This window comes from Propithecus coquereli, unplaced genomic scaffold (assembly GCF_000956105.1).
Source record: "Propithecus coquereli isolate 6110/MARCELLA unplaced genomic scaffold, Pcoq_1.0 Scaffold119, whole genome shotgun sequence".
NCBI lineage: Eukaryota > Metazoa > Chordata > Mammalia > Primates > Indriidae > Propithecus > Propithecus coquereli.
The window spans coordinates 5,072,852-5,100,770 of record NW_012135969.1 but is presented as its reverse complement, the minus strand read 5'-3'; the positions used below and the strand labels follow the sequence as shown (position 1 = coordinate 5,100,770).

The 27,919-nt window shown below is 58.7% G+C and overlaps 1 protein-coding gene across 2 annotated transcripts in view; it reads right to left on the bottom strand.

The window, feature by feature from the left end:
* SRCIN1 (SRC kinase signaling inhibitor 1) overlaps positions 1 to 27,919 on the bottom strand; it is a 69,391-nt gene that overhangs the window by 37,497 nt on the left and 3,975 nt on the right. The window contains exons 2-3 of one of the 2 annotated variants that reach the window (XM_012660171.1): positions 6,392 to 6,693; positions 3,040 to 3,138 (exon numbers count right to left, since the gene is read on the bottom strand). In XM_012660171.1, coding sequence (XP_012515625.1) covers positions 3,040 to 3,138; positions 6,392 to 6,693 — 401 coding nt within the window. The remainder of the gene's footprint in view (positions 1 to 3,039; positions 3,139 to 6,391; positions 6,694 to 27,919) is intronic. The other variant, XM_012660179.1, reaches the window with a different exon arrangement.

Sequence of the window (27,919 nt, the reverse complement as noted above, 5' to 3'; positions counted from 1 at the left end):
GGAGCTTCTCCCAAGACCCCAGGAAGCAGGACCAGGGAATCCTCAAACTCCCTGGTGAGAAGAGGAAACACCTCTTCTCACCTCCTCCCCTCTGGGCCTGAGGAGTTAACTCCCTCTCTCCCTCCCCCACCCTAGCCCTGGTGGTGGGGTTCCTCCTTCCCCCTGCAGCTGGTCCTTCCCCCCAACCCCTGTGCCCTGGAAGGGGCAGGGCTGTGCCCCTTGGGAGCCTTCATCCAGCCAGCTGAGGTCTCTCCTCCCCTGGGCAGACGTCCCTGTAAGCTAGGTGAGTGCATGACCCCTCCTTGACCTCCAGCCCCGAGCCCTGACAACGCATCTTCCAGGGAGGGAGGACACCCAACGGTCCGCACCTGGCTCTGTAATCCCCCGGCTCAGCACGCACGGGCGCACACACCCACCTCTCAACTCTGTGAACGGGAGTCCACGTAAACAGCCGCCCCCCAGGCTGGGACTAAGCGACGCACCCCCGCGGGCGCCAGGCTCCCACCGCGACACACAGGCACTCCCCTCCCCTTCAGGTGTGTGGATTGACACCTCACCTCCTACCCCTTCCCAAATGCAGAGTGTGGGTGCTGGGGGGGCTGCTGCGGGACCTGAGCTGCGCTGGAGGCGAGGGTGCACCCCGGGAAGGTCATGACTTCCTGAGGTTGGGGGAGGGGGCACCAGCCGCATTTTGGAGTGGGGGCCCGGCCCACGCGGAAGGCACCTAATACGGTGGGGGAGGGGAGGAGGCGTTTCTTAGAGATCGGGAACCCGCAATGGCCCGAGAGTCCTCCACCCCTGGATGGCTGTAGGTGCTGCGGAGCGGGGCCCCCCCATCTCCGTGTCCTCGCCCCCCGCCGGACCCGAGGCGGTGATCCCGGCCCCCACGCCGCTCCCCCTTACCTGCGGCCACAGGTGTACCCGCGGGGCCCCCAGCCCCAGGTCCTGTGTCGGGCGGGGGAGGGAGGGCGGCCCCCAGCTTCCACCCGCCCGGGCTCTCCCCTCCCCCGGCCGCCTCCGCAGCCGCCGCGGCCGCCGGTGCCCTTTGCTGCAATGCGAGAGCCGCCGCCGCCGCCGAGCCGGCCCGGGCCCCGGTCGCCCCGGTAACCGCGACTCCACCTGGCGCCGCGCGGCGCGCCGCCGTGCACATTCCCTCTCTCGGCCCCCTCCCCGGCGCGGCCCCGCCAGCGCAGCCCCGCCAAGGAGCGGCGGAGGCTGGTGGCTGCGTCTCGCGGTCACCCGATACGCCGGCCCGCAGCCCGGGACTCGGGTTGCAGCAGGAGGGAGGGAGGTTAGACAGCCTGGTGGAAGCGGGGGAGGGGCTGCGGCGGGGAGTCCAACCTCTGGTTCCCACCCAGGGTCCTCTGTCCTGCTTCCATTCCTAAAGGCCTGGCCTGGTGTAGAGTAGGGGAGAGGACAGTGTCCTGCCTCCTGCTCTGCCACCGTCAGAGCCCACAGCCTCTCCCCACCTGGGTCTCCGCTGTGCACCTTTGCTTATTTAACTCTCTCAGGACTTAATCCCTGGCCAAGTCTGGGAGGCCGAGGGTGCCTAAGTTTCCTTGATGGCCTCCTATCTGGCCCTGCTGTGTGACTCCAGCCTTTGCAGAACATCTCTGGTCTTGCACTTGACAAAAAGGAACCTCAGACTCAGGCCTGGGGACAAGGGAGTGTGATAAGCTCTAAGTATGTGGTGATGACAAGATCCTGTGCACAGCCACTCTCCTCAGTAATCACAAAGCCCCGGGGCAAAGGTCTGCTCAAGCTCCCCCTTCCACCATCAGAGCAGATTCCAGATGTGGATGGGCCTAGAACCCCATGACCAGGGACAACTGAGCTCAAGTCCAGCCTCACTCCGCTCTATCACCCCCACCCTATCACAGCCCCGAGATGCCCCATCACCATCCCTGTCCCAGCCCCACTTTGGCCTCCACCACGTACTTGGTCACTCAGGACAAGTCTGTCCCACTTGCCATACAGCCTTGGGGGCAGACACATCCTTGTCCCCGCAAGTTCAGCCAAGATGGGGCTGAGAGCTGGGAAAGGAATCGGCTGAACGTCCTGTGAGTGATGCCAACCATGCCAATCTGTTGCTAGACTTGAGTTACACTTAGCTAAAACATCCGTGCTCTGAAGGCTTATTTCCTGGGCAGTCACAATTTTTTTCTCTTAATTCCTCTTGAAAAAGTCAAGCCTTGTTGTCCTTCTCCAGGGGGAGCAAGGTGCGTAAGGCACTGAGTACCCATGCCACCCACTGGATTCCCTGCCACTGCCCTCCGCCACCTCCTGCAGCTGCATGTCCTCAAGTCAAGCCCGGGCTGCCCCCTCTCCATTGCAATTCTGACTCCCTGGTCCCTCTCCCCGTTTGGGCCTCAGGTGCCTATTTTTCTCCCGTGGCAATGTCCAGGCCTAGCTGGGACCCCAGGGCCCCTGGTATCCTGTCTAAGTGTGCCCCTGTCTAAGCTAAGAGCCATCTTCCCATCAGGGCCACTGAGGCTTGATGAGGAAGAGGGGAACAAGTTCAGAACAAGTGGCCAGATGCCCAAGTCCTCTTAAAAATTTGAGACTAAGCCTTGAACAAAGCAAGAAGGGTGGGAGAGAGACATCATGCAGAACTTCCTGATGGAAAGACATCAGGCGAAGGTTGGGTCTGCTTGGAAATGGAAAGGTAGGGTGTGGATGGGGGTAAGATATCTTCAGTGGAGGGAGGGCTTAAGAGACTCCGGAAACCCATGGGGCAAGGTGGAGCTACTCCTGTTTAAAGGAGCAAGGGATTAAAACAAAAAATTTAAATCCTGAATATCCTCCCTCAAAAAATTCCTTCCCCAAAGCCAACCAGATTTGGGGAGGTAGTGGCAGGAAATTAGACGAGCATGGGAGATGTGGATATAGGGCATAGAAGTTCCCTGAAAATGGGGGCTCCTACCTAAAAGAGAAAGGGATGCAAAATAAAAATCTTGAATATCCCCCCTCCAAAAATAATCCTCCCCAAAGCCAGACTCAGCCATGGTTTGGGGGCTGGGGTGGAGGAGGGTGACTCACCTGGGCCGGCTGGCCAGCCCCGGAGGGGGCGGAGTCGCCATGGAGGTGGGAGCAGAGGGAGCTGAGGAGGCACACGGGGTCCACGGTCCAGCCGCCAACCTGTGTGTGCGAAGCGGGGGACACCCCATTAGGGGGAGCGGGCAGAAGCCGCTGGGGGACTGTGACAGGACGGGGAGGGGCATTCCTGGGACAAGCCTTGGAATGGGGCACAGAGCTCCCACTGCAGAGGGACCTAGCGACGCTGGCAAGTCCCTTACTAGGCTGGGTCTCTAACTAGTGCCCTGGGTCTGTTTCGGGATGTTTGTCTTTCCTGTTGGACCAGGGGTCCCCTGAGCCCAGGACGGGGCATTCCCTATCAGGTATTACTGAAATGCTATCTCCAATTCCTGTTTCCAGCCTCCCTGCACCTGGCTGCTCCCAGCCTTCCCCTCCTCCAGCTGTCAGTCCCTCCTCCCTGAGGACGTCACCGCCTACCTCATGGGAACCACTGACTTGGCAGGAGTGGCCTCACCCCAGTCATCTCTGTCCTGATAGCGAATCTTCGCTTCCTGCATCTCAGGGGAAGCGACTTTCTTCTGCTACCCCAAGGCTGCCCCACACCTAAGGCTCAAAGCCCGTCCCTCCATGGCCCTCTTCCCCCTCAGTACCCTCCATTCGTTCCTCCTTCCTTCAGTCATTCATTCCACAAGCACGCCCTGAGCTGGCACTAGGCTTAGGCACCAGCATTCGATGGCAAGAGAAATGGCCACGGGCCCTGCCTGCTCACACTCTAGCGAGGGAATGGGTGAGTGAGCGGCTCTGCTTTGGTTCGTTCCCTAAGTCTTTACTAGGTGCCTCCTGAGCATGCCAGAGACGGAAGAGGCCCTCAGACACATCCACGGCTTCTCTCCCAGGCCTGCTGCCCCTTGAAGCTGCCACCTCAGCTGTTTTTATCTTTTTCTGGCCAAACCTCCCCACACAGGTCTATGGCCAAGGCTCCTGGCCCCTCACCACCCCCAATCTCCTGAACCCCTGAAATTGGCCATTACCTCACCACGTCATGAGACATGAACTCGCACCCTCTGGATCCACAGATCCTGGCCAGTCCCGATGGCTGTTTCTCTCTCCTTGTCCTTTCTGACTTCTGAAGTGCAGGTCCCCCTCCTGTTGGCCCCTCTTTCAGGGGCCTTTTTCCACCCCCCGCCCCCAACCATCATGGGCTCTCCCCCTTCTCGGACTCTATTCTGTCTTGATGGCCACTCTCATACCCTAATGTCCCAGGTCCCACCATGCTCCACTCTCCTCCTGAAGCTGTGGTCACTTTGGAGTCCTGAGCCACACACATGGTGCCTTACTGGCACCCCTGGAATGCCGGATCTACACCCCAAACTCATCTTATATTCCCTTCCCCAACCCCCCAAACATTTCCCTCCCAACCCCTTTGTTTTTGTCCAAGACACTAACATCTCCCTGTCCCCCAGGTCTTTCTGTCATTGCCTCATAGACCCAGGCAGTAAATACTCTCGCTCAGTCTTCCTTCCAAGCCCCATCCATCCTCCCTTCCTCCTCATCATCCCAGATACACTCTTTCTCTTCTCTTCCCCCTGCCTCCAGTCTGCCTTTTGTCCCCTCCTGTTTGCCATCCGGAAGCAGCCACAGCTTTCCTTGCCACCAGCACTTGGCCGCACTATTTCAGTCTGCCGCCACGTGTCCCACTGCCTCACACCTGAGCCTCCTGCGCCAGCCAGGTGGACTGTGCTATTCCCCAAACCGACTCAGGCCTAAGCTCATACCATTCCCCCCACCTCCTAAAACCACATTCTCTTCCTCTAGGCCTGTGCAAACCCTTTCCATCCTTCTAAGCTTAGTTTAGGTACCTCCTTCTCCAGGAAGCCTTCCCTGATCAGGCCTCCCCACCTGATCTCCCCTTCTCTAAACCCCCTCCCAAGCTAGATGACAAATGCCTCTGACCCACCCCTCCCCACACAAGGGGAAGCACTGAGAGGGTGCCCGGAGGGTGACGCCCGCATCTCATCTGCAATCTCCCTTATCTTGTCTGGACCCTGCTCCCAGGAGGACTCTGGAGCTGGAAAAAGGCAAAAGCCAGACAGAACTGGAGGTGGCATCAGGGGACAGATAAAGTACCAGACATGTGCCTCTGTGTCCTTGTTCCCTGCAGTGAGGATGGGGGTGGGGACACTCCTCCCCATCCCCAGCCACACCCGGTAGTACCTGGAAAAGGGAGACAGAGCAAGGCAGGTGTGGGAGCAGGGACTGACACCTCAAGGCTTGACCGAAAGGATGCTGATGGGATGTACCTCCCTCCCCGTCGTCCCTCCTTCCAGAGGGGACAATGCCTGGGTCTCAGCAGCCAATATGCAGCAATCATCAGGGCACCTCGCCTATCCAGGACCGTAAGCAGAAGACTCGTCCCAGAAAGGACTTTCTTACAGACGAGAAGCTCATACTTGGGCGGAGAGACGCATTCAGGAGCCCAAGGATCTGGGGGACAGGTTTGTTTTTTTGTTTTTTTGAGACAAGATGTCTCACTCTGTCACCTAGGTCAGAGCACAGTGGTGCGATCATAGCTCACTGTGGCCTTGAACTCCTGGGCTCAAGCGATCCTCCCGAGTATCACAGGTGTGTGCCACTGCACCCTGCTCTGCTCTGGGGAAGTGTAAAAGGGAAGCGTCCCAGCCCATACAGAAGGAGGCAGGTCCGGGTCCAGAAGCAGAGGCCGAGACTCCTCTCTAAGCCTTACTGAGGGCAGGAGAGAAACCAAGGCACAGAGAGAGGAAGCCTCCAGCTCAAAGTCACACAGCGAGTCTTCGGGGGTGGAAGGAGGCAAAAGGCCCCAGTCCTGGGCTCCCTTCTTGCAGGGAATGGGGACATACCAGACCCAGCCTGCTGAGGCTCCCACGGCCTAACCTCCCTTAGGGCCCATATCACAGACGCCAAGCATCACAGCTCCACCCCTGGATGGACCCTCAGGCGCAGAACATCAGTCCCCAGGGCTGTCCCCTCCCTTCCTCCCTACCATGTCCTTGGCCTCCAGGACAGGTCCTTCCTGCCCTTCTGCCCAAATAGCCTGAGTTAAAGAGGCTGAGCTCTCTCTGCTCAATCACATGCTCCCAATTCCAGGACCTCCCACAGAGGTCTGGAGGCTGAGCCTCCAGTCCCTTCCTCCCCAGGCTCCAGAAAAGGCCAACCAGGGCCACTGCCCTGGAGGGACAGCTCCCTAACTTCCCCCTTCAGCCCTCTCTGCTCCAGACGCCTCCCAGAGTTGGAATGAGCCTGGGGCCACCGATCGAGGATCAGGTCCCCTCCCCCGCCGGCAGCCCCCAGCCCGCAGGTAGCCGCCGGGCACACTCACCTGCTCTCGCATCCTGTCCTGCTGGCCTCGCAGGGCCAGGGCGTGCTGGGGGTACTTGCTCTTCAGGTGGTCCATGAAGGCATCTCGCTTGCGGTCGGCATCCGCCTTCTGGAGCCCGCTGAGCGCCTCCAGGCTCTGGGCAGCGATCACCGTGTGCCTCCGCTCCGACGTGTGCACCAGCCCCACGTTGGAGAAGCGCCGGCCCCCGCTGCCCCCGCCGCCCCCGCCCCCCAGGGTCCGGTACTCCCGCGGGTACTCGGCATCGTCCGCAGACAGCATGGGGGGGCTGCTCCGCTCCGGATCTGCTGCGAGAGGCAAGAGGGGCACGGGCGGGGTCACGGTGCGCCCGGGCTGGGTCTGCCCCTCCCTTACCTGGGGTCCCTGCGGGGCGGGGGAGAGGGGCGTGCCTAAGGGTGTTGAGAAGCAACTGTCCAGCCCCCACTAGGGACGGCAGCAGAAGGGTGGATGGGGTGCAGAGTGCACCTTCAGCCCCAAGGGCGGGCGGGGAACAAGGGCAGGATTCCACTTCTTGCTTCTCCCTGTGGGTTTGGGGCGGTAATGACTGCGGGAGGTTTTGAGGCCGCGATGGGGATGGAAGAAAGTGGTAGACGAAGGTGCGATGGGCGCCTCTGTAGCCACACACCCCTTCTGCATCCTACAGCTGGTGCAAACAGGTGAGGGAAAGGGGTTGCCTTTTAGATGTCTCCTAAAAAATGTAAAAAGGACCTTGCACTGGCTCGCTTCCAAGGGCATCCTCTAAGGAGGGGTCGGGAGAGGGCTGCCTCCTCCCTCAGACTAGCTTGTCCAGGACATACTCATCCTCAAGGCTGGGGCTGGCTGGGAGAGGGGCTAGGGCTAGGAGACATGGGGTAATGAGGGCAAAGGTCACTCTGCGGGCTTCCAGCTGAGGCCCAGGGTCTGGGGCAGTGGGACCCCCTTACCCTTCCCTCCCCAGAGACAGACAGATGGATGGACAGGAGAGGCTGGGCACAGAGAGGACAGCGAGAGATGGATTTGGGACAAACTTAAAGGAGAAAGAAAGCAGACAGAACAGCTCAAGCCCCTTGCCCTGGGACCTTACCTCACCTCTCCCCTCCCCTTCCTCATTCTCTTTTCCCCAAACACACACAACCCCATAAGAGATGCACAGGGGACAAAGGACAGTACAGAAGCGGGAAAAAAATAGAGAAGGCCGGGGGTTGAGGTCCCATGCAGAACTCTGAATCCCTTTCCCAAATGTCCACCAGCCCTGAGCTCCCAGCCTCCCCAGGCCCAGCCCTGCTGCCCCCCACCTCCAGCCTCAAGGACCAGTGGCCAGGGGTTCCAGAGGTCACTGATGCCCCATGGGGGTGGGAGGAGTTGCCGGGGGCCTATTGCAACCATATTCCTGGGCATAAAACATAGATTCGCCCTCCCCCTCCCCCAGGAATCACCCCCACTGGGAGACAAGCACCATCTCCCCTGCACATCCCCAGGCCCATAATCCACCAGCTCCAAAGTGGTACCACCCCCTAGGGTGGTGTCGCTAGGACTGGGGCATCCTAGGAGACAGGTCCAGGAATGCTGGGACCCAGCCAGGCTCACTCACCCTCCTCCTCCCTCCACACATTCGCTACTCAGGAGGCCCGCTGCCAGGCCTCGGCCACCCCTGCCCAACCACAGGAGGGAAGTGGAGATTCAGCCACATTTCCGGAAAAGCCACCTGCCCCAACACACACACACACACACACACACACACACACACACACACACTCATACACACACATACTCCTCCCTGGGCTATGGCTGTGGCATGTGCACTGGGGCACAGAACCCAGGAGGACCCAGCACCTCCCACCCAAACCAAGGGAAGAAGGGCTCCCACGGGCACGGAGACCCACAGCTTACAAGGGCCTGACTGCCATCGTCTTGGCCTGTGCACCCCCAACACCCTGCCGGTGAGTGTTATTGTAGTCCGCATTTCAGGGGTGACTACCAACGCTCAGAGAAGTCTGGTGACAAGCTCAAAGCCACAGTGAGTGGCAGAGGCCCAATTTGACCCCAATATCTATTAGGTTTGCACCGCCACTTTCCTTGACAGATGACATTTGTTATTAAGCAAACACTGACAGCACCTCACCCCACCGTGTGGACTTCCTGGTTTACCTGCTGGCCTCTGGGGTCGTCCCTCTCACCACGGTCACCATCCTCCGCTGTGCTCCCCAAAATGAGGTCCACACACACTACACAGGAGGAGATGACTTTGGGAGGAACGTCGTTTTATATGTTAATAGTTAAACCTTTATTTTCATAAGGATTAGTAAAACCCTCAAGTAGAAGGTCAAAGCACTGATTTCATGGACATTGTTCCTTAGTACGATAGTGAAATAAAGTTTCCTTTTAAGTACATTTATTTAAGTTCGAAGTGAGTTGAGTTAACAACAAAAAAACATTGTGTTAGTACAGTGCAGACAGTTCCCCGCTATGGAGGAAATTTGTGAAAAGGCCCAGACTGAGTGATGCTGCGACCCTGGGGCCATCTTCCAGAGGGTCCAGTCCCTGCCCTTGAGGAGCTCGTGGCAACCCAGGGTGGCCAGAAATGTGGCTGAAAGGGAGTGCCCTGAATAATACATCCAGGAGAAGGCTGCGGGTCTGTGGGCACTGGAGAAGTAGCCCCGATCAAAGTCAGAGGCTGCCGCCTGTGACCCTTGACCTCCCTCCTCCTCCACTCGCCCTGACCACCAGCGGGAGGGTTGTAGCCCATCCGGCACAAGTGAGCAGGAGGAGACCCTCCACGTCCAAGGACACTCCCGAGCCCTCCCGCTGCTCAGGCCTTGCAGCTTCTGACCATGGGCTTGCTGCTGGAACCCAGCTCTAGAATCCAGCCCTAGCCCTGCCTGAGCCAGAAGGACCCCGCCCCTTGTGCCAGATGGCCAGGCTCGTCTGCCCTCCTAGGGCTCTGGGCACCCACAGGTGCCATTGGGACAGATCTCCCTTTTCACCTCCCAGCTGCTTCCCTCCTTGTCCTCCTGGACCCCAAAGAGCTCCTCACTGCCCGTCCCCACCTTGCTCCATGCCAGCACCTCCTTCCCGACCTCCTAGGGGCATCTCAGTGTGTCTGGGGTAGAGCAAACAATGTACCACCCTGAGATGGGCAGTGACTGTGAGGGTGTCCCTGGGTCACCCAGTGTTCCTAGGCAGACGATGGCAGGGAGGGGTCCCAGCTGCTGGAGCAGGCAGAGGGGAGGGCGTGGGGCTCACAGCCCCACTGTGGGACTTCAGTCTCACAAATGTCACAGGGACAGTGGGGAGGGCTGCTGGGCAGGCCTGAACAGAGAGGGGAGCAGGGACTAACCCCCACTGCCTCCTTGAGGCCAGGACTCACCCCTCAGGTGCCCAGGCACTGGGACAGGGGGCAGGAGCTAGACACTGGGGGGTGGCAGGGAGAGGGGAGAGAGCAGGAGAAATAATCCCCTGTCTCTGAGGCAGGGTGGCAAGCGAGGAGCTTTGATTTGAAAAGCTTTAGAATCTGTTTAAGAACCTTTGCGATCCTTGGCTTTATTTAGCAACGAAGGAAGCTGAGGCTCGGAGAGGGGAGCCTGTGTAACCCAGGTGTCCTGGCTCCTGCTCCTGCTATTTAGCTTCTTTCTGCAGGGCCCCCGCCGAGCTGGCAGGACTGGCCTGGGCTTCTGCTTGGGGGCCATCCTGTTGCCCTTGGGAGAGGGAGGCCAGTGACCGGCCTGGACTCAGGCATGAGTTTATCTCCTTGAGCCTGCCAGGCACTTGAAGTCTAAGCGTGGGGAGAAAGAAAACCCCGGCCAGAGACACTCCAGGTTTAGTGAGCTCCTTCCCTGAGGGACCCCAGGCTAGCCATTGGTAATCCTAGCACTCTGGGAGGCTGAGGTGGGAGGATCCCTTGAGGTCAGGAGTTCGAGAGCAGCCTGAGCAAGAGTGAGACCCATCTCTACTAAAAATAGATAAATTAGCCAGGCGTCATGGTGTGCACCTGTAGTCCCAGCTACTCAGGAGGCTGAGGCAGGAGGATCCCTTGAGCCCAGGAGTTTGAGGTTGCTGTGAGCTAGACTGACGCCATGGCACTCTAGCCCAAGGTGACAAAGTGAGACTCTGTCTCGAAAAAAAAAAAAAAAGACATTGCTGACCTGTGGGCTTGCTGGGCCCTAGCAGCATGACCTCCCTGTTACCCCTAAGCCTGTTGCAGCCACCAGCAAGTCCTCCTGGCGTCCCTGACCCTCGCCGGACTGAGCGGCCCAGGGAAAAGCGGGGGGGGGGAGTGCGGCGGGGGAGGGAGATCGATTCCAATCTCTCAGGCACCAGCGACCCTGAGCAGATCGATGCTTCCTGTTCCAGGGCAGGGAGGGCCGCCAGGGCCCTGGGCTATGGTCCTCTGGGGGACAGACGAGGGGGCGGAGGACCCTGAGGTAGAGAGTCGTAGGCAGGGAACTCTGGGGGAAGGGGAAGCAGAGCTGGGGCACACTGGGGGAGGGGCGTTGGGGCTGAAAGGCCCCCCAGGGATGGGGTTGGGGGAGCCAGAGATATAAGGGAGGGGCTCCGGTTCCCCTCGCTCCAAGGACTCTCAGTGCGCAAAGCTGACTATAAATTTAGCGTCAGAGATTCAAGCTATAGGGAAGATGCTGGGGACGGGTGAAACCAGAATCAGAATGACGGGACGGGAACGGCGGCGAAGGGGGCCTCGTTCCCCTCAGCTCAGCCTGGGAAACCGGAAGGTGAAAGTGGCCTAAGGCTGGGGTGACGGGGATGCGGTGGGCGCCCCCCAGTGGCCGGCTGAGGCTAACGGTGCAGGTGCTTGGGAAGAGAGTGACATTGTTATTTGTTCCACCAATTCCAAATTCTACGTTTATTTATGAGCAGCATTTATTTTTATCCTGCACTGCATTCTCTCCCCTAAACTCACTGTAACTCGTTATGAGAATTAAGATCCCAGCATCTTAGTGACACCATCTCATACGCCATCAAGCTGATCCCCACCTGACGTCTCTACCCCAGATGTCACCATCTACTCTGTCCTCTGGTGACCGACCCGCTGGGCAACAGTCACACATGACATCATCTGTAGAGGAAAAGAATGGGGGAAGAGGAGAAGGACGGAGAAGGAAGAAGAGAGACAAAGGGAGAAAGCAGAGGGAAGAGCAAAGCTACAAGCTACAGGAAAGAGAGAAAGGGACTCTCTGGGGACCCTGCTGTGAGGCCTTGAAGCCCCAAGCTCAGGACCTGGAGTTCAGGTCCCTGTCTCCCTCTCTGCAGAGATCAGGAGGCTGGACAAGGCCCCTCCCTTGGGGACCCGAGAGGCTGTCACATGTGTGCCCCTGACCCATTGCCTGAGCAGAGGTAGGGACTGGGCTGCAGCCCTGGCCAGATGGGAGGACAGGAAGTGCTCAGGGTGACCACACCAGCTCAGGAACCCACAGGGCCCCGGGGCTAGGCGGGGCAAGGGGAAGGGTGCGTGGAGATTGCTGGAAGGGTAGAGGCCCTGCCTCACACCCCAAAGTGCTTGCCCGTGCCCACACGTGCAAACACGCACAGCATGAGGCTGCCCCAGTCTTGCCTGTGCAGCCAAATCAAGAGGAGCCCAAGTCACCCAGGAGGAGCCCCGAGGCACTGCCACCATCAATTTTGCCTGACAACTCCATCCTGCTGGGTGCCTGCTGTGATCAGGAAGCACACTGTGTTTACAGGTTGGAGGTCAAAGGACAAAGGTCAACCGGGACCAGATATGTCTCAAGCTTGGCAGAGGCTCTGGCAACCTGGACTAGCTGAGGGGATCTCTGCTCCTCCCTCCTCCCCCCGCCCCAGTGAAGGAATCAGCCTCTCTGTCCTTGGGTGCCCCTGGCTCTGCTCTCCTCATGTGCCCAGGCCCCTCAGTCCCTGCTGTCTGTGGGTCCTTGGAGCAGAAGTCCATCTGTGTCTGTTTTCTAAAACCATCTTTTCCGCCCCATACCACAGCGACCAAAGTCATTTTCCGGGCAATTGCCTTTCTGTAAACATTCCTGTGTAATATCCCCCCAAATTGCTAATGCCCAGCGCCCTGTTGAGTGTCCTTGTCACTCCAACAAGAGCCTCAGAGGTGGGGGCGTGTGGTGGGGGAAGGGCAGTTGGCCGGAGGAGGCAGCCGCCTGTGGATTGGAGAGGGGTTGGCACCCAGCTCCTGGCACAGAGGGTGGGCCAGGAACCCCACACCTGCCCTGCTTCCCCATTCCCCGCCAACCCCGCTCCACCCCTGCGTGTCAGGCCGCTTCAGGAGACCTGTCTGGGCTGGGAAGGAAGACAGAGAGGAAGCGGGAGGCGACCCATGGGAGGGAGGGCCTGGAAGAGGCGCTGACTTGAAAGCATGGGGGAGAGGGTTAGACAACAAAGAGGATGCCAGGCAAGCTGTCATCATGGGGTCTCCAGGGAAGGCCAGCTCCCCTCCCTGCCATGTGTGAGAGGGAGGACAGAGAAGAGGGAAGAGGCCAAGCATAGCCCATCCCCCCAGCATGGCCCCTGGCCACTCCCTGGGCACTGCAGTGGTGACAGAGAGTGGGCAAGGCAAGAGGGTGTCAGGCGGTTCTTGGGCTGATGACACACTTGTTGCCCCCCCCCCCCGCCCTCGATCTACAGAGCCACTGCCTTGAAGGGTCTGGAGCAGGCTGACTCTCCTCATGGCACAGCAAGGGACACTGAGGGCCGGGGAGGTCGAGTGAGCTAACCTGAGTCACCACATGGACTCACTCCCTTCCCCAGGCGCAGGGGGATGAGGGGAAAGGGGCCTGTGGCCTGTGACCCCATGGTCCCTTCCATCCCCATGCCCAGGGAGTCCTGCTGCCCTCTAGCCCCAGGGAAGCTGGGCGCCCAGACTCGGGTGGGATGTGGGACAGGGGAGCGACAGCGCCCTGGAGGGAGCCAGAGCAGCGGCAGTGCCGAGGGAGGCAGGGGAGGTGCCCGGCACTGCCAGTCAGAGCTTCACGCAGGCAGAAAAACACAAACCAATTTGTGCAGATTTAAAACCCACCGAAGGCCACTTAGTTGGTAAACGAGTCGGAATCTAATTAAAGGACCTCGTCACAGCTCGGGGAGGGAGTGCTCACCTGCCTAGGAGGAGTTCTTAGGGTGGGGGCCTGGGCCCTGGCTGCTCCCGGGAGAGCTTCTGGGGCTTTCCACAGGCAGAGAGGAGTTGAGGGTGCCAGCTTCCTGGGTGGGGGCGCTTCCCTGGCCAGATGCTTCCCCTGCCAGCCTCCTTCTCACCCACCCCTAGGCCGACTCTCTCCACTTGCTCTGACTGGGAGCACCCCCGGGGCGTGGCCCACAGCTCCCCCATCAGACTCGGGCCTTACCTTAACAGAGCCCAGCCTCCCTCCTCAGGCCGGGCACGCCCGGGCTGGGCTGGGGCCCCAGTTCACCTCATCAGATTGGGGGCTTCCTCGGGCCAAGGCCCTTATCTCCTCCCTCAGACGGGGCCTCCCTGAGGGCAGAGGGGCCATTCTGCCCAGATTGGGTGGTCTCAAGGAGCAGAACTGGTGAGGTGAGGAGACCCACAGACCACCTTGGGAGTGGGGTGAGGGCTTAGGGACAGTCAGTGATGCCAGGCTTGGCCTCAATGCCACCTCCACTAGCTTCCCTGGCTCTGGTGGCTGCAGGGTCTTTGCCTCGTTCTACCAGCCGCTCTCCCATCCCAGGACCCAGGGCCACACAGCAAGCACAGCAGCTCTCCAGGCCTGGCCAGGGGAAACCTCCCCTGAGCCCTCATCTACTAGGCAGGGAGAAGTGAGTCACCAGACTGTTGCCCTGCTTACCCCTGCCTGTGACTGGAAAACCACGGTGCTCTCTCAGCCAAATGCCTTTCGTAGGAAGGAAACTGAGGCCCAGAGAGCAAACCCGACCCGGTCATGCAGGAGCTGGAGGCAGAGCCAGGAACGGAACCCAGGCATCCTACTCCTCAGGGACGAGGATTTTTCCATTCGGCGAGGCCAATTCCCAGAAAGCGGCTGCCAGGGGAGCTCCTCTCTAGGCCACGGGCCCCAGGAGGACACAGACTAACAACCTCCTTAGGAGGGATCAGCACTGAGTCAGGAAACACGGCGCAGCAGTCTGGGCCCAGCGACACGCCCAGGTGCCCACCCTTGCCGGGTGGGACGCTCACCACACAGAAACCAGGGTCCCCCAGGGCATCCCAACCCCGCACTCAGACAAGACTCCCCCTCCTTGCAGAAGGGCCAAGGAGCCCGCCTCTTGCCCAGAATTTCCATCTCCAACCCCCTCTTCTCCCTGCCCCTCCCGCCCACACGCAGCAGGCAAAGCTGTGACATTACCAAAAAATCTCTGCATCTGGGGGTGAGACAGCTCTGTCCAAACCCAGCTCTGCCACTGACTAGTTGTGACCTTGAGCAGGTCAGGGGCCGCTCTCAGCCTCGGTCCTCTTATTTGCTTTAAAAAGAAAAAGCTAATATCAGACAGGCCTGTTCCCTCCTGATCTACCCCACAGCCTGATCGCCTCTCACGCCACCTCAGAGTTTTGTCAGACCCAGGACTGTGGGACTGTGATTTTTAGCTTCTAATGAAGATCTGGCTAATTGGCTTCCCTGGGAAGGGAAGGGGCAGAGATGCGGAGGAGACCGTGTCGCCCCCAGTCTGAAGCCGGAGCCGGCAGAACTGGAAACAGCGCTGGCATGTGCCCACACGGCGCCGTGCTAACGAGCGTCTCTGCCGCTCACGCGCCCGGGGAAGGTGTCCTGTCAGCTCTGCATCTCCTTGGAGAGGCAGCCGAGAGGAACACAGGCCAGGAGGGAGGGAAGGAGTGAACACTCCAGGGTGGAAGGGAGGGAGGTAAGCGCCTGTCCTCCCAGCTCTGCAGCCACCCTGAGGAGGCTGGTGGAGCACCCTCTCCCCAAGGGGCGTGCCAGCCTCAGAGTGCTGTGCCCCTCTGTGTGTGTGAAGGGACCTTAACGCACCCTTAAAGATGCCCCTGGCTGAAGGGCTGCCCAGAGGGAAGCATCCTGTTTCCAGGGGCAGAGACGCTAATCTGTTGGAAGGGAGGGGTGGAGCCCATGTGTCACCCCACCTCCCTGCAGGAAAGAGTTGTTAATGACAAGCATTCACTGAAGGCCTCATAAACATCAGGCAGAAGACCCAGCCTGGCCTCGACTCCTTGCTGTCCTCCCCGGAGACACTGCCCTTCGCGGGGTCAGGCCCTCCCTGGGAGGCCTTGTCCTGGCTCCATGACCCCAGCACCCAGCCAGCTCCGCCTGCCACCAGCGCCGTCGGGGTTCCTCCAGGTTCCCAGCCCACACTCAGGTGCCCAGGCACACACGTGTGCTCACTCTCGCTTCTACCCACACACCTGTGCCCCGTCACAGACTGCCTCGCCTGCACCCTCCTCAGGCATCTACGTGTAGGGGGCACACCTGAGCCCAGCCAGGCCTGGGGTCACCTTACAGACACCACTCTGACTCACCACTCTGCCACTTTAGGTGCCATATGGACAGACAGTGCACCGTGCCCGTGCACACACACCATGCACATTTAAGATCCCCCAGAGAGACCACAATGCATCTGGGGCTCCCTAAAGTGTCAGGTTGACGCGTCTCCAGCTCGGGGTGAAAGCCAGCAGGGACCCCCGATTGCCTCCCCGAGACCAGCTGCACCTCCCCGTGGAGACAACTGCCCGGGCTCCTCCTGTGCCAGGCTCAGGGTTCACGTTCTGTCTTGAAGTAGAGGGATGGGCGCAAGACGTCAAGGCCGCCCCACGCTGACAAAGGCTTAACCAACGAGGCAATGCTGGTTACTGAAGCTCTCCTCTCAGATCCGAGCGCCTCCAGCCCTCTTGCCACCTCTCCAGGTGCTCAGCGCCCTCCTCCAGGGCCCGGGGGCTGGCGGGCCTGTGTCCCCGCTTAGCTCTGCCGAAGGGGAAGGATGGGGCTCCAGTCTCAGCCCTCACCTCACCCAGTGCCAGCACACAGCCCAAGCTGAGTCCCATCATTCTCTTTCCCTGGGACGTCAAGGTCGGTATCCTGAGAGACTTTGGGGGTCAGGAGAGGGGAGCCCAGAGTTCAGAGTTCAGAGTTCAGAGAAGGCAGGAGGACACTCAGCAAGTCTCCCTCGTGGCTGCTGCCTCCAGGCAGACCTGGGAAGCCACGGCCTGGTCAGATACCAGGGGCATCTCGAGGAAGTTCTCTCTGTTGTCTGACCTGAACCCTCCCATCAGAGCAGACTGTGGGAAGCAGGAGCACAGGCTGGAAGGCAGGGGAAAGATAAACGGCCTCCCCTTCCATGTGCGGAAGACTCTGACCTTCTCTTCTCAAGTCCATGCATCCATCCTGCGTGATGAGGTTTAAACTCAGCACCGGGCTTGCCAGATGCTGTGGGATATGGACCAGCTACGCAGTGGTGGCCACCCCGATAACCCCGACCCCATTCGGGACAGGCTACAAAGGGCTCTTACGGCCACTATTCACCTAATTCTCCCAGTCACCTTGTGAGGTTGCTCTCCCTCTTTTACAGGTGAGGAAACTGAGGCTCAGAAGCCTGATCTCAACTGGGGGCTTCTCAGCCCCGATCCCCCTTTGTTCTGCTACCCCCCACTGCCCCTGAGGAGTGACAGTTTCTGCCATCAAGTCATCTCTGAGTCTCATCCAAGCCATTGGGCCAGAGCCCCACGTGCCTTCTCTGTCTGTCCAGCTCCCTAGGAAGAGAACACAAACAGCCCTCCTTCCTGGCCAGGCAGAGGGACTTGGTCCTCTTAGGCAGATCTGTCCCCCAGGGCTTGGGGGAGGGGTATGGAGATCAAAGGGTGGGAGGAAGGGCAGCCAGACCATAGCAGCCCAGGCTAGAAAGGGGGGTCCCCAGGTCCTGAAAGAACTTCTAGGGGATCCCCCCTTCCACAGCTTCTTCTCAGCCCCCTTGTATTACCTAACATCTGAGCTGGGTACGAAGCCCTCCCACCCCTTGTCACAGGCCCTGCCGACACAGGAGAGCGGCAGCTCCTCCCTGTTTCAGGAGATCCAGCCAGCCAGGGCTTGGATACTTCTAGGAATGGAGAACTCATTACATCCAAGGCACCAACCATCTATGAGCCAGAGCCTGTGCCCATGGCCCTCAGAGGGGCCCAGGGGAAGGTCATGACTTCTCCCTTTGAGGCAGGACGGAGGTTCCTAACCCCAACCTCCGGTGAGCCCAACATCTCAGATCCTTCTTAAGTGGTCTGGCTTCCAGCCCCCTGGCCATCTACACTGCCCTTTATTGGGTAAGGCCCATGTTGTCACCACTCCTCTTAGTGGCCTTCAGAACTGCTCCAATGGTCTCAGCAGCCAAGATGACCCCCTCCCTGCTTCTTTTACTAAAATGCCTTCCCCAGCACCCCTCCTGCCCCCAGCAAGTGTACCAGGAAAAACAAATGCCCAGGGCATAGGCAGCCCTGCTCCGGGGCCAGAACATACCTTTCTTGCCTCCTGCTCCTAACTCCAGGTTGCCCCTGACCTTGGACCTCAGGGGCCAACGTGACTCCTCCTGCCTGGGGTGGACGTCACTCCTGGTCCAGTCCGCTGACACTGCCTGCTCCTCCCAGGCACTTCCATCTGCCTTCTAGTGTCTGCCTGGCCAACGTGACTTCAGGGGTCTGCTCGGAGTCTTGGCTCCTCCCAGCAACTATGCCCCTCACAGCCCCAGCTCCAGACACCAAAGGGTGTGCCCAGGAGTCTGAGTGGGCAGCCTGCTCTGCCTGGAATTCTCTGGCTAGTGGCCTGAGGCCCTGGATGCCCTGTCCCGCAGCAAGTCACTCTGAGGACTGGAAAACCACAAGCCCACATGAGAATATCCGAGGTATATGAACTACTCGGTGCTTCCTCCTTGCTAACCTACTTCCTCCTCCCCAGTGCTGACCCTGCCCTGCTGCCAGAGGGCCGCAGGCTGGGAAGGAGAGGCTCCCCACCCCCAGCCGCTTCCTGCGTGTGCCCCATGTCTGCATCCCATGCTTGCGCAGTGGCTAATTCTGGTGTCTCATCAGACAGCAATTATGGGGGAATCAGCAGTGCTGTCATCTCTGCAGCTCGGCACCTGTCACCACGCCGCCATCCCCAGGCTGCTGGGATGGGACCGGAAGCTGATGGAGGAGGGGCACTGGGTCGAGGGGCGTCTGCTCCCTTCCCACCTCTGCAGCCCTCACCTGCCAACCCTCCATCCCACAAGGTGAGCAATGCATGCAACTCGGTGGCCACCAGCACACAAGTGCTCCCTGTTGCCAGGGCAGGTTCTGAATGCAGGTATCGTGTGTCACATGTATGCACATCTGTGACCAAATAGAGCTGGAAGGACACAGCAAGCTGAGGCTCAAATTTCACTTTTCCACTTCCCACATGTATGACCTTGAATAAGTCATCTCACTTCTTCAGACCTTAGTTTCCCCAATGGCAAAATGGGGGAAATAGTGCCTACATTGGGAAGATGGGAAGAAATAGTTATATAAAGTATCTGGCACATGTGTGGTCATGTATTCACTCAACACACAATTAGTGCCCGGCTCCCATGTGCTAGGCAACGTGGGGATGCCAAGATAAATGAAACATGGCTAAGCAAGGATCACACTGCAGCCACACTGGGGCGTGAGCATTTTGTTTGGCTGGAGAAGTTTTGTTTGTTTCTCTGAAGTTTAATGCCCCTAAGGAGCACAGGTCCAATGTCCTCACCACGGTCCCCACCATTCCCTATCGTCCTTTTCCACTGCTTCACTCATTTCCTGTCCCCAAAGGCACTGAGTTTGCTGCCCCCCCAGAGCAAAAGTAGACTAGTAGGCTCAGTTACGTACAAGAGAGATCACATTGAGAGCCAGGGGAGATTTGACAGAGCCCTGGGAGTTCAGGGGGCTGAGCCCAGAGGGGGTCAGGGAAGGGCACTTCAGGGGATGGGCAGAGACGGGAGGTGACAAAGGGAGGCCATTCTAGGAAGAGGGGCCGCAGAAGCAAAAGCTCACGGAGGGGGAGGCCAGGCCTATGGGAGCTGGCGAAGCCCCCACTGGGCTGCCCCAGACTTCTCAGGAGGAATGGGGCTGGGGAAGGAAGGTGGGGATGACCCTCAGAGTCAAGTCTCAATGACACAAACGACGACGGAGGAACCCGACTTGCAGGAGCGCAGAAAGTGAGGGAAGGTGCACTCTCGCGAGGGACTGGCACGGGCCTAAGCAAGCCGCAGGCGGCAGGCAGAGTGGCAGCAGAGGGTGCGGGGCTGGGGCTGCCCTGCGGGAGACTGGGATTGTCTGTCTGACCCTGGGCATAGGGTTTAACCACTTTGGTCTGTCTCTTCCCTTAGGAAACAGAGACAACGGCATCGAGCTCGCAGGACAGTTGTGAGGATGAACCGAATTAAGGCACGTTTAGCGTTTAACCCAGTGGCTCCTAGCAAGTACCCAATAAATACTGGTCATTAGCATTTTCATTATTACCAGTGATGATTTTTTTTTCAAAACTCAGCAATGACAAAACGAGCACCACCCCCCACGCCAGCCCTCCACATCTTGCTGTCTCATAGCCCACAGAGGGAGCACAGGTCTCTTCTAACCAAAACCAGGGTCAACAGTGGGGGCTGATCCCAGCATTCACTACTGCGGCAGCCACTGCCCAGACGCCGCCTCCCCCGCTCCCACCGCACACTCACACTAGGTGTTCCAATAATCCTTCGCAGCATTCTGCCAAACCCATGCACCCATGCACACCTTATTCCGCTCGGGCTGATAAAGCAGGACAGGGTTGCTCCACTTTTTACAGATGTAGAAAGTCAGTCTGATAAGGTACTGAGCTCCCCATCATTGGGGGCATTCCAGAACGGGTGGGTAAAAGAGAAGAGTATTCAGGCCTCTACTAGAGGCCTTTGCCCAGGCCCCCTCCACCTCCCCTAAGCCCATCCTTCAGGCTGAGCCTCGGCCTCTCTTGACCAGGAGGGGCCAGAGGGAAAGGGCTGCAGTCTCCCACTTTCTCCTAGCAGCAGCCAGGGATAGGGGAGGGAGGGGAGCAGGGAGCAGCATCATTGCTCTTTTAGGAAAACGGTAATTTTAATTAAGAGGCAGACAAACGAGCACTCTGCAGATTGTCTCCGAGCAAAGTTATTAAAAAGCCATCAAGGCGGCGACAGCCACAGTGGCAAGGAAGGCTGCCTCCCCCAGCTGCCCACCCAGATTGGGGCTGCACATCAGTTCAGAGGGCTGGAGAAGGGCTGCAGGATGTGGAGGGATTCCGCAGCCCCTCTCCTGAGGAGGAAGTGGGGCAGCACCCAGACAGCACCCAGGGCTCAGCCTGCCCAGCCCTGGGCAAAGGTGGGGACAGAAAGGGAACCAGCAGCCCGCGTGTGGGCCAGGGCTGGACCTGCCACTGCTTTCTCTTTTCTTTTCTCAACAACCCTACCTGGTAGGTATTCTCGAACCATTTTGTAGGCAAGAACACTGAGGCTCAGAGAGTGAAAGTGGTTTGCCCAAGGTCACACAGCTAGGAAATGGCTAATGTGAGGATTTGAAGCCAGATCATGCTGACTCTCAAGTCCAGTGCTCCCGGCTGCCGATCCTGGGCCCAGGAGTCCTGGGTGGACTCCCCTGCGCATACCCCCTCCCCCAGCCTGGGCTCCTGGATGCCCTCTGAAGTGGCCTGAGTAGTAGTCCAGCAATGCCACCCACAGTCACCAGCGACTTGGAAGCTGAGTCACTGCGTGCTTGGTGGGGTTACACTACGAAAAGGGCACCACTGGGTCACGAGACGTTCTACAGGGACATAAAGTTACAAAGGAGCTGCCGGCAGGGCAAGCAGGGACAGATGGGGCAACAGAGGACATGAAATCACTTCCCTGGGGTGGGGGCACGTACCCTGCAGTCAGCTGGCCAGGCAACAGCCCGAGACCCCCACGGCTGGGGAATTTAGCCAACCCTTCAACCTCTGTTTGCTCACCACTTAAGCAAAGCGTGCAGCAGCCTTATCTGTCTTGGTCACTGTTGGACTCCGAGCCTAGCCCAGTGCCTGGCACAGAGAAGGTGTTCAATACATCTTGACTGAGTAAATGGATGAATGAAAGAGTAAACGATTGAATAAATGAAATGAGATCACAAGTTTTCCAGTGCCTATAAACTAGACAAAACTGTCCCGTCTTCTCCCCTCTCCCACCCTCTGATCATAGCTGGAACATGGGCATCCCCCGCTACAAGAGGGGCCCCTTGCTTCTGACCCCTCTCCCCGGGCTGCCAGCCCCTCGGCAGAGGACTCCTGCTGCTCCCTCCGCCCCCACCAGCCCCAGACTACGTGGAAGCCTTGCAGCCTGCACACACATGTACATGCACACGTGCTTGCACGCGCACACTCACTCACATGCACACATGCACACACAGACATGTTCTGTGTCAGGCAAGGTGCCCTCCCCAGAGTCGGTTATCTGCTGGCCCCTCCCCTGGCAAAGGCCAGGGGCCCATGGAGATTGCCCCCTCCCGTTTCTGGCCCTCCAGGCTGGGGAGGGGCATCTGACTAAGGACATGGGCGGGAGGTAGGATGGCGGGGAGGCCTCCCTCCTGGCTTACTAACCTGGAGACTTTAAACAGAGGGAACAGAGTCCTGGAGGCTTCCCTCCCGCTGCACGCTGGAGCCCTGGGTGAGGGACAGGAAAGGAGGAAAGTCGTGAATGAACCGCCCAGACAGGGAGGGGAAGAGCTGCAGAGAGGAGGGGGCCGGGGCAGGGACAGCAGATGCCATGGGGGGGTGGGGAGTTGGGGGGACAGGGACAGAGCAAGGCAGAGCCTTAGGAGCTGTCCCTTTAGGGGTCACCAGGGTCTGGGAGGCAGACAGGAGAGAGATTGGGTGTTGCAGGAAGAGCAGGGACTGAGGAGACAGAGACATCAGTGGGAGACAGACAGGAGGACAGACAGCAGGACAACACGGAAAACATGGGATCCCCAGAATTGGGTTTCCAGGACAGACAGCCAACAAGCCAGGCCTGGTTCTCCTCCCAGAAACAGGGGTAAATTCTTTACTGGGATGCCCACACAAGATCCCAAATGATAGCACCATGGAGGGCCCATCTGCCTCCCCCATCGAAGGTCACGCCGTTCTGGAAGGTTGGTGGGTCCAGGCTCAGAGGGGCCTGCCATCATTGCTCAGGTGATAACCCTCTCCCCAGCCTAAGAGACCGCCATCTACTCCACTCACTCACCCCTAGCGCTAAGGAAGGCCTCCCGCCCCTGCCAGCAACAGAGGAAACAGGCAGTTTCCCACCCGACAGCAGTCACACTGTGCTAGGGGCTGTGCGGGAAAATGACACCCTGCCCAGACCTGCCTGAAGCCCTTCACCTAGCTCCAGCCTCCACACCCGTGACCCTCACACTGCCACGGAAGGGTGTCCTGCAGTTGTCCACCATGCCCTTCTCTCATCGTGCAGGGAAGTCCTCCCTAAATCTACTCTATCTCCTTCATGCTGCCATACCTGTCTTGCCTTTTACCCTGGAGCATGCAGCATTGAGACCCTTCCTGCTGGGAGACACTGTGGCCCATTTGGGCACAGCCCTCACTTGGCTGGCTCAGCCCCATCCACACCCACATCACGTCTGGCTGCAAGCGCTCTCAGAGCCCCCTGCCAATCTCATGGTTCCAATTTTCCCACTGATTACCCAAAACGCAGACATCCCAGGGAGAAACAGCTGTTGGGACATCGACGGGGCGGGGGGGGGGGGCTGATATCAAGAATGCTCAGCACCATGTCCTGCCCCAGACGCCTTCCTGGATGAGGTGGTGGGGCTTGGGGGTGGGAGGTGAGAGGGGCAGATGGACTCCAGGCATAGGGTGGGAGGGGTGAAGGCTCAGGAGCACTAACTTTCTTACCACCTGCCCTGAGTGGCAGAGCCAGGGGCCCAGCCCCAGACAGGCTGAGGTGAGGATCGGGGTTTTAGAAAAATCTAAAGAGGTTTCTCATGCATGCTCTTTCCTCAGTGGTGGGTAGATGCCCATCCAATCATTCAATCAAAGAGGAAGAGGAGAGAGACAAAGAAATTACTATTTATTGAATGTCTACGATGTGCCAGGAACTCTGCCTGAATTACCTCATTTAATCCTGGTACCCATTCTGTGAGGAAGCCACTGTTAACACCCTCAATGTACAGATGAGGAAACTGAGCTTCAGAGAGGTGAAGCAACTTGCCCAAAACCACACAGCAAATGAGTGTCAGGGCTGGGACTGAAGCCCAAATCTGCCTGACTCTAGTGCCTGAGCGCTTGACTCACAAGCCAAACTGTCTCCTGTCCATCTTCCCCAGTTCTTTGGCTATAGCCCATTCAGTGCCCTCTGGGAAGTTCTGCCTGAAGTCTAACTTCTTTCCACTGCATGCTCCAGCATAAACTATTTCCTAAGAGCAATAAGGTGGAGAGAAGATTTCTCTTCAGTCTCTTTCTGCCTCATCCTAAGGGTGGGAGGCAGATTGTCCCAACCCCAAGCTGCCAGATGGGCCAGGAGAGGGGGATGAGCTGTCAGGTGGGGAGAGGCAGGTCCAGGATTTCCTGAGCTTCATCTTTAGGTGACATCTGCCTCTCCAGAAGCCCCTCTCCTGCCTCTCACACCCCCCATCATAGAGGAGGCTCTGGGAAGGCCCACAAAGGCCCCTTCTTATTTTACCAACCAGAAGTCCCCAGGGCACCCAGGCTGAGGAGCACCTAGAGGTCAGGTGTTGACAAAGTGACAGTCTGTGGCAGTCCTAATGGTTCTTACTTTTCCTCAGAGCCCTAACCCTCAACTTATAAGGGGGCTAGGACAAGAAGGGGGGTCCCCTCAGGCCAGCCTGACCACTGGGTGGGTGAAGTGGGCAGGGGACCGCCCAGGATGTGTCCCCACGAGTTGATGAGCCATGGAATGCCTTCCCAGGGAGCTGGGATGCTTAATTCTTCCCCAGTGAGCCAGAGGCTGATGCCTGGGGGCACACCTGCTGCATCTGCAATTATCACTGCACCCTGGGGGTGGAGAGAGACTGAAGGACACCTCCCCACCTCCCATGCTCTGCACAACCCCAATAGACAGGCTCTTTCTGTGGGGTCTCTAGGCTGGGGCCTCTGTAGACTCTCTGAGTCTGGGGACCCCTCTGTGGGCCTCTAGACTGGGTCTCCAGCATGCTTGGTGGCTGGGATGGAAAAGAAGCCAGTGCCCTGGGATCAGGACGCTTGCAGAGGTGGGGAAGGCAGTCATGAGAAAAACCCAACTCCTTTCCAGTCTTAGGTTGTTCCACACCAGGACATGCAGGCAACCGAGCCAGGTGGCCGAGCTCGAGCTCCGGAGAGCCAGGATAAGGGCGTCGGGGGAGCGGAGCCACCAGCTGGAAGTGCCTTGTAGCTGAAAACATGGACTGGATTACAGTCCCTGGATGGAATGGAGTGTGGCAAAGCCAGTTCTGCTGGGGTGGGAGGAAAACAGTGAGTTTGGGATTCAGAGGATAGCTGAATCCTCTAGAGGATAGCTGAATCCTCTAGCCACTCCCTCCTCCATCCCCTGGGCTGGGAGGACAGGTTTAGGCAAGGTATGCCTTCCGATCAGCAGGTGCTGTTTGTAAGATGTGTGTGTGCGCGTGTGTGTGCGTGTGCGCATGTGCGCACACACATGCGCGAGCATACAATATTCTCTTGAGCCAAATCTCCATTTTTCCTGGTTTAGCTGAAGCTGGGGAATATTCTTCCCACCCTCCATGGGGCGAAGTACATATTATCTCAGGGGAGAGGAGGTGCACAGAACCCGCCACATCTGGAAAGGGAGCTTGAAGATCCTCTAGTTCCACTCTCTCTTCTTAGACCAAGGACACTGAAGACCAGAGGGGGCAACTAAATTGCCAAGGTCACACAGCAACTGGGGAGACAGGCAACCTGACACCTGTCCAGGGCCTGCTCTTCACACTGAACTGTCCCACCCTGCCCTGGGGAATGGGAGAGTAGCTTCCTGTCTCACGTCTCCAGCAGCACTGGACCCCTCCTCAGCACGGCCCCTTCACTCTGCCAATTATATCAGCAAAACTCATCTGAAAGGTCATGCTGACCTGTCCCCTGCCCCTAGGTACATTAACCTGCTTGTGCTCATAGATTCCCACCACGGAGGGGAAAGAGGCAAAAATGCCACCAGAGCTCCCTGTCTTGAAGTGGCTGGCCACACACTGGGAGGTTTTTCTTCCTATCTAACCTCAATTCCTCCTACTGCAGCGTGGGCCTGTTTCCTCTCAAGCTGTCCTGCGCAGAGATGGGGGCAGGGGGAGAAGAGCAGGTTTCCAGCCTCCACACCCTTCTGTTTGTCCACCCCCAGCAGAGAAGATGAGGGCAGGGTGTCCCAGGGTGGCTGGGCCCTGAGCCCAGTGCATGCGTGGGGTGTGAAGGGTGGGATGGGAGAAACAGCTCTTCTAGGAATTGTCCCTCCAACTCCTCATCCTCTGCAAAATCCTAAGTCTCAGGCTTGGGGGTGGGTCTTCTCTCGGTTCAGAGACATCTATTCCCTCCCCCATACCATTTATTGGCTATTATGTGTCAGGCACTGTGCTGGAAGTTTTCATCTGTTGTTTCATTTAATCTTTACAACAATTCCATGATCAGAACCTAATCTGCCTCCTGGGACAGTCCTTCCCTAAGACTAAGTCTAACCTTGATCTCTCTTGCTGCATTTCCTCTGGCCCTCCTCCTTGGTGGTGGAGGTCATTTTTGTTCCTGTCTTCAGAGACTCTCATCATTACTCAGTGGCCCACATTATCTTCTCCAGGCTAACAACCTTTCCCCCAGTTTTGTGCCATGTGATGGGTGAAATGTGGGTAACAGGAACCAAGGCAGGACTGAGGGCTGGGATCCAGGGCACTGCCCTGTGCGGGACACCCAGGAGCGCATGCCAGGTGGCAGGGGAGGAGGCTCTGGGGAGGTCCCCATGATACCAGGCTGGGCTGATGGAGGTGGGGGCAGAACTGGGACGGCAGGTTCTCCTCCCTGATATGATAATGTCCATGACCCCTGCAGGTGGCCCGGGGCCCCACCTTCTGTGTGGTGGCTAGGCAGGGCCCAGAAGGGAAATGAATGACCTAGTCCTCTCCCAGTGACCATTTCTGAGGCCCAAGTTTCAGCCCACAGATGCCAGAGCCCAGGGGCCTGGGCAGAAGTGGACAGGGGCACAGGACAGCGGGACTTGCCATGGACTGAGGGAGGGCCCTGAAGCCAGAGGAGGAACTCCTACACCTTGCTAAGCTCCTGGCATCTCGAGGGTGCCTGGCCGCAAGCCCCTCTGGTGGCTGCAGTATCACGCCATCCTAGCAGTGGGCAATTTTGGTGAATCCACACACCACTTGGCAGGAGTAGTGAGGGCAGGGGTCCCCTCCACTAGAGCCACACTCCCTGGGCCCCCAGCGTGGCTGGAACATAAGGGCCAGACTCACTTCCCCAGTTGCTCAGGCCTCAGCTCTCACCCCTCTGGGAAATTCCAGCAGTGGAAGCATGGGCCAATGGGCAAGGGGAGGTGGGACTCTGGGGCTGGTGTGGGCGGCACCCTCCCCCTTTAAGCAGGCACTATTAATATATGCAAAGCATATGCAAATCACCCAGAAGAGAGACACAACATCGCTGGAATGTCAGAAGAGACCTTGGAGATCATCCAGCCCACGCCCCCTCATTTCACAGGTGAGGAAATAGGCCCGCGCTGGGAAGGGACTTGCTCAAGGTCACGCAGACATTTGGCACTGAGAAAGGATGAGAACGAGGTCTCTTCCCTCAGGCCAGTGCTCCTTCCACCACAGTCTAGGGGGTTACAACACGGCAAAGGGCACCCAGAGCCTGGATGGGGCTCCAGACAGGCCTATCAGAGACTGCGGTGGGAGACCGAGCTGAGAGGCTCGTCTCAGATCCCTCCCTCCCCACCTCTGAGCTTGGAGACAGCCTGGTGGCCGTCGGGGGACAGTGTGCAAGGGCAGCCGGAGGCCAGGGCGGAGGGTGGAGGGGCAGAGGCTGGAGGGGAGAAGAAATTGGCTCCGCAGTGGAAGGGAGCAGGGACACCAGAGTGTCTGAGGCAGGGGAGGAAGAGCCCAATGTCAGGGCAAGGTGCCCGCTGTGGTGCGGGGGAGGGGGCGGCGCCCTCGCCACACAGGCAAGCGCGCGCGCGCGCACACACACACACACACACACACACACACACACACACACATCCCTAAGTGCTCCGCAGCCCCCAGCTGCCTGGACTCTGATAACCATGGCACCTGACAGGCCATCATAGTCAGCCCAGGCCCGTCCCTTCTGAGGCTGCAGCCCTGGCTGCCTCCCTCCCCCACCCCCAACTTGGCTTCTCAACCTTCCAGACAGTCCTAGAAAGCTGGGCCAGTGCTGGGGAGAAGGGAAGACACAGCTAGGAGGGTGGTCAGAGAGAGAAAGGGGGCAAGGAGGACAGAAGCAGGGGTTGGGTGTGGAGAGCAAGCAGGGCAGAGCAGGAGGAGCTGAGGGGCAGGGAGGGGGAGGGGAGATGGGGAAGAAATGGGGGAGCCTGGCTGGGGGAGGGGAGAAAACTGAGGGGCAGAGAGCGGAGCGCTCTGGA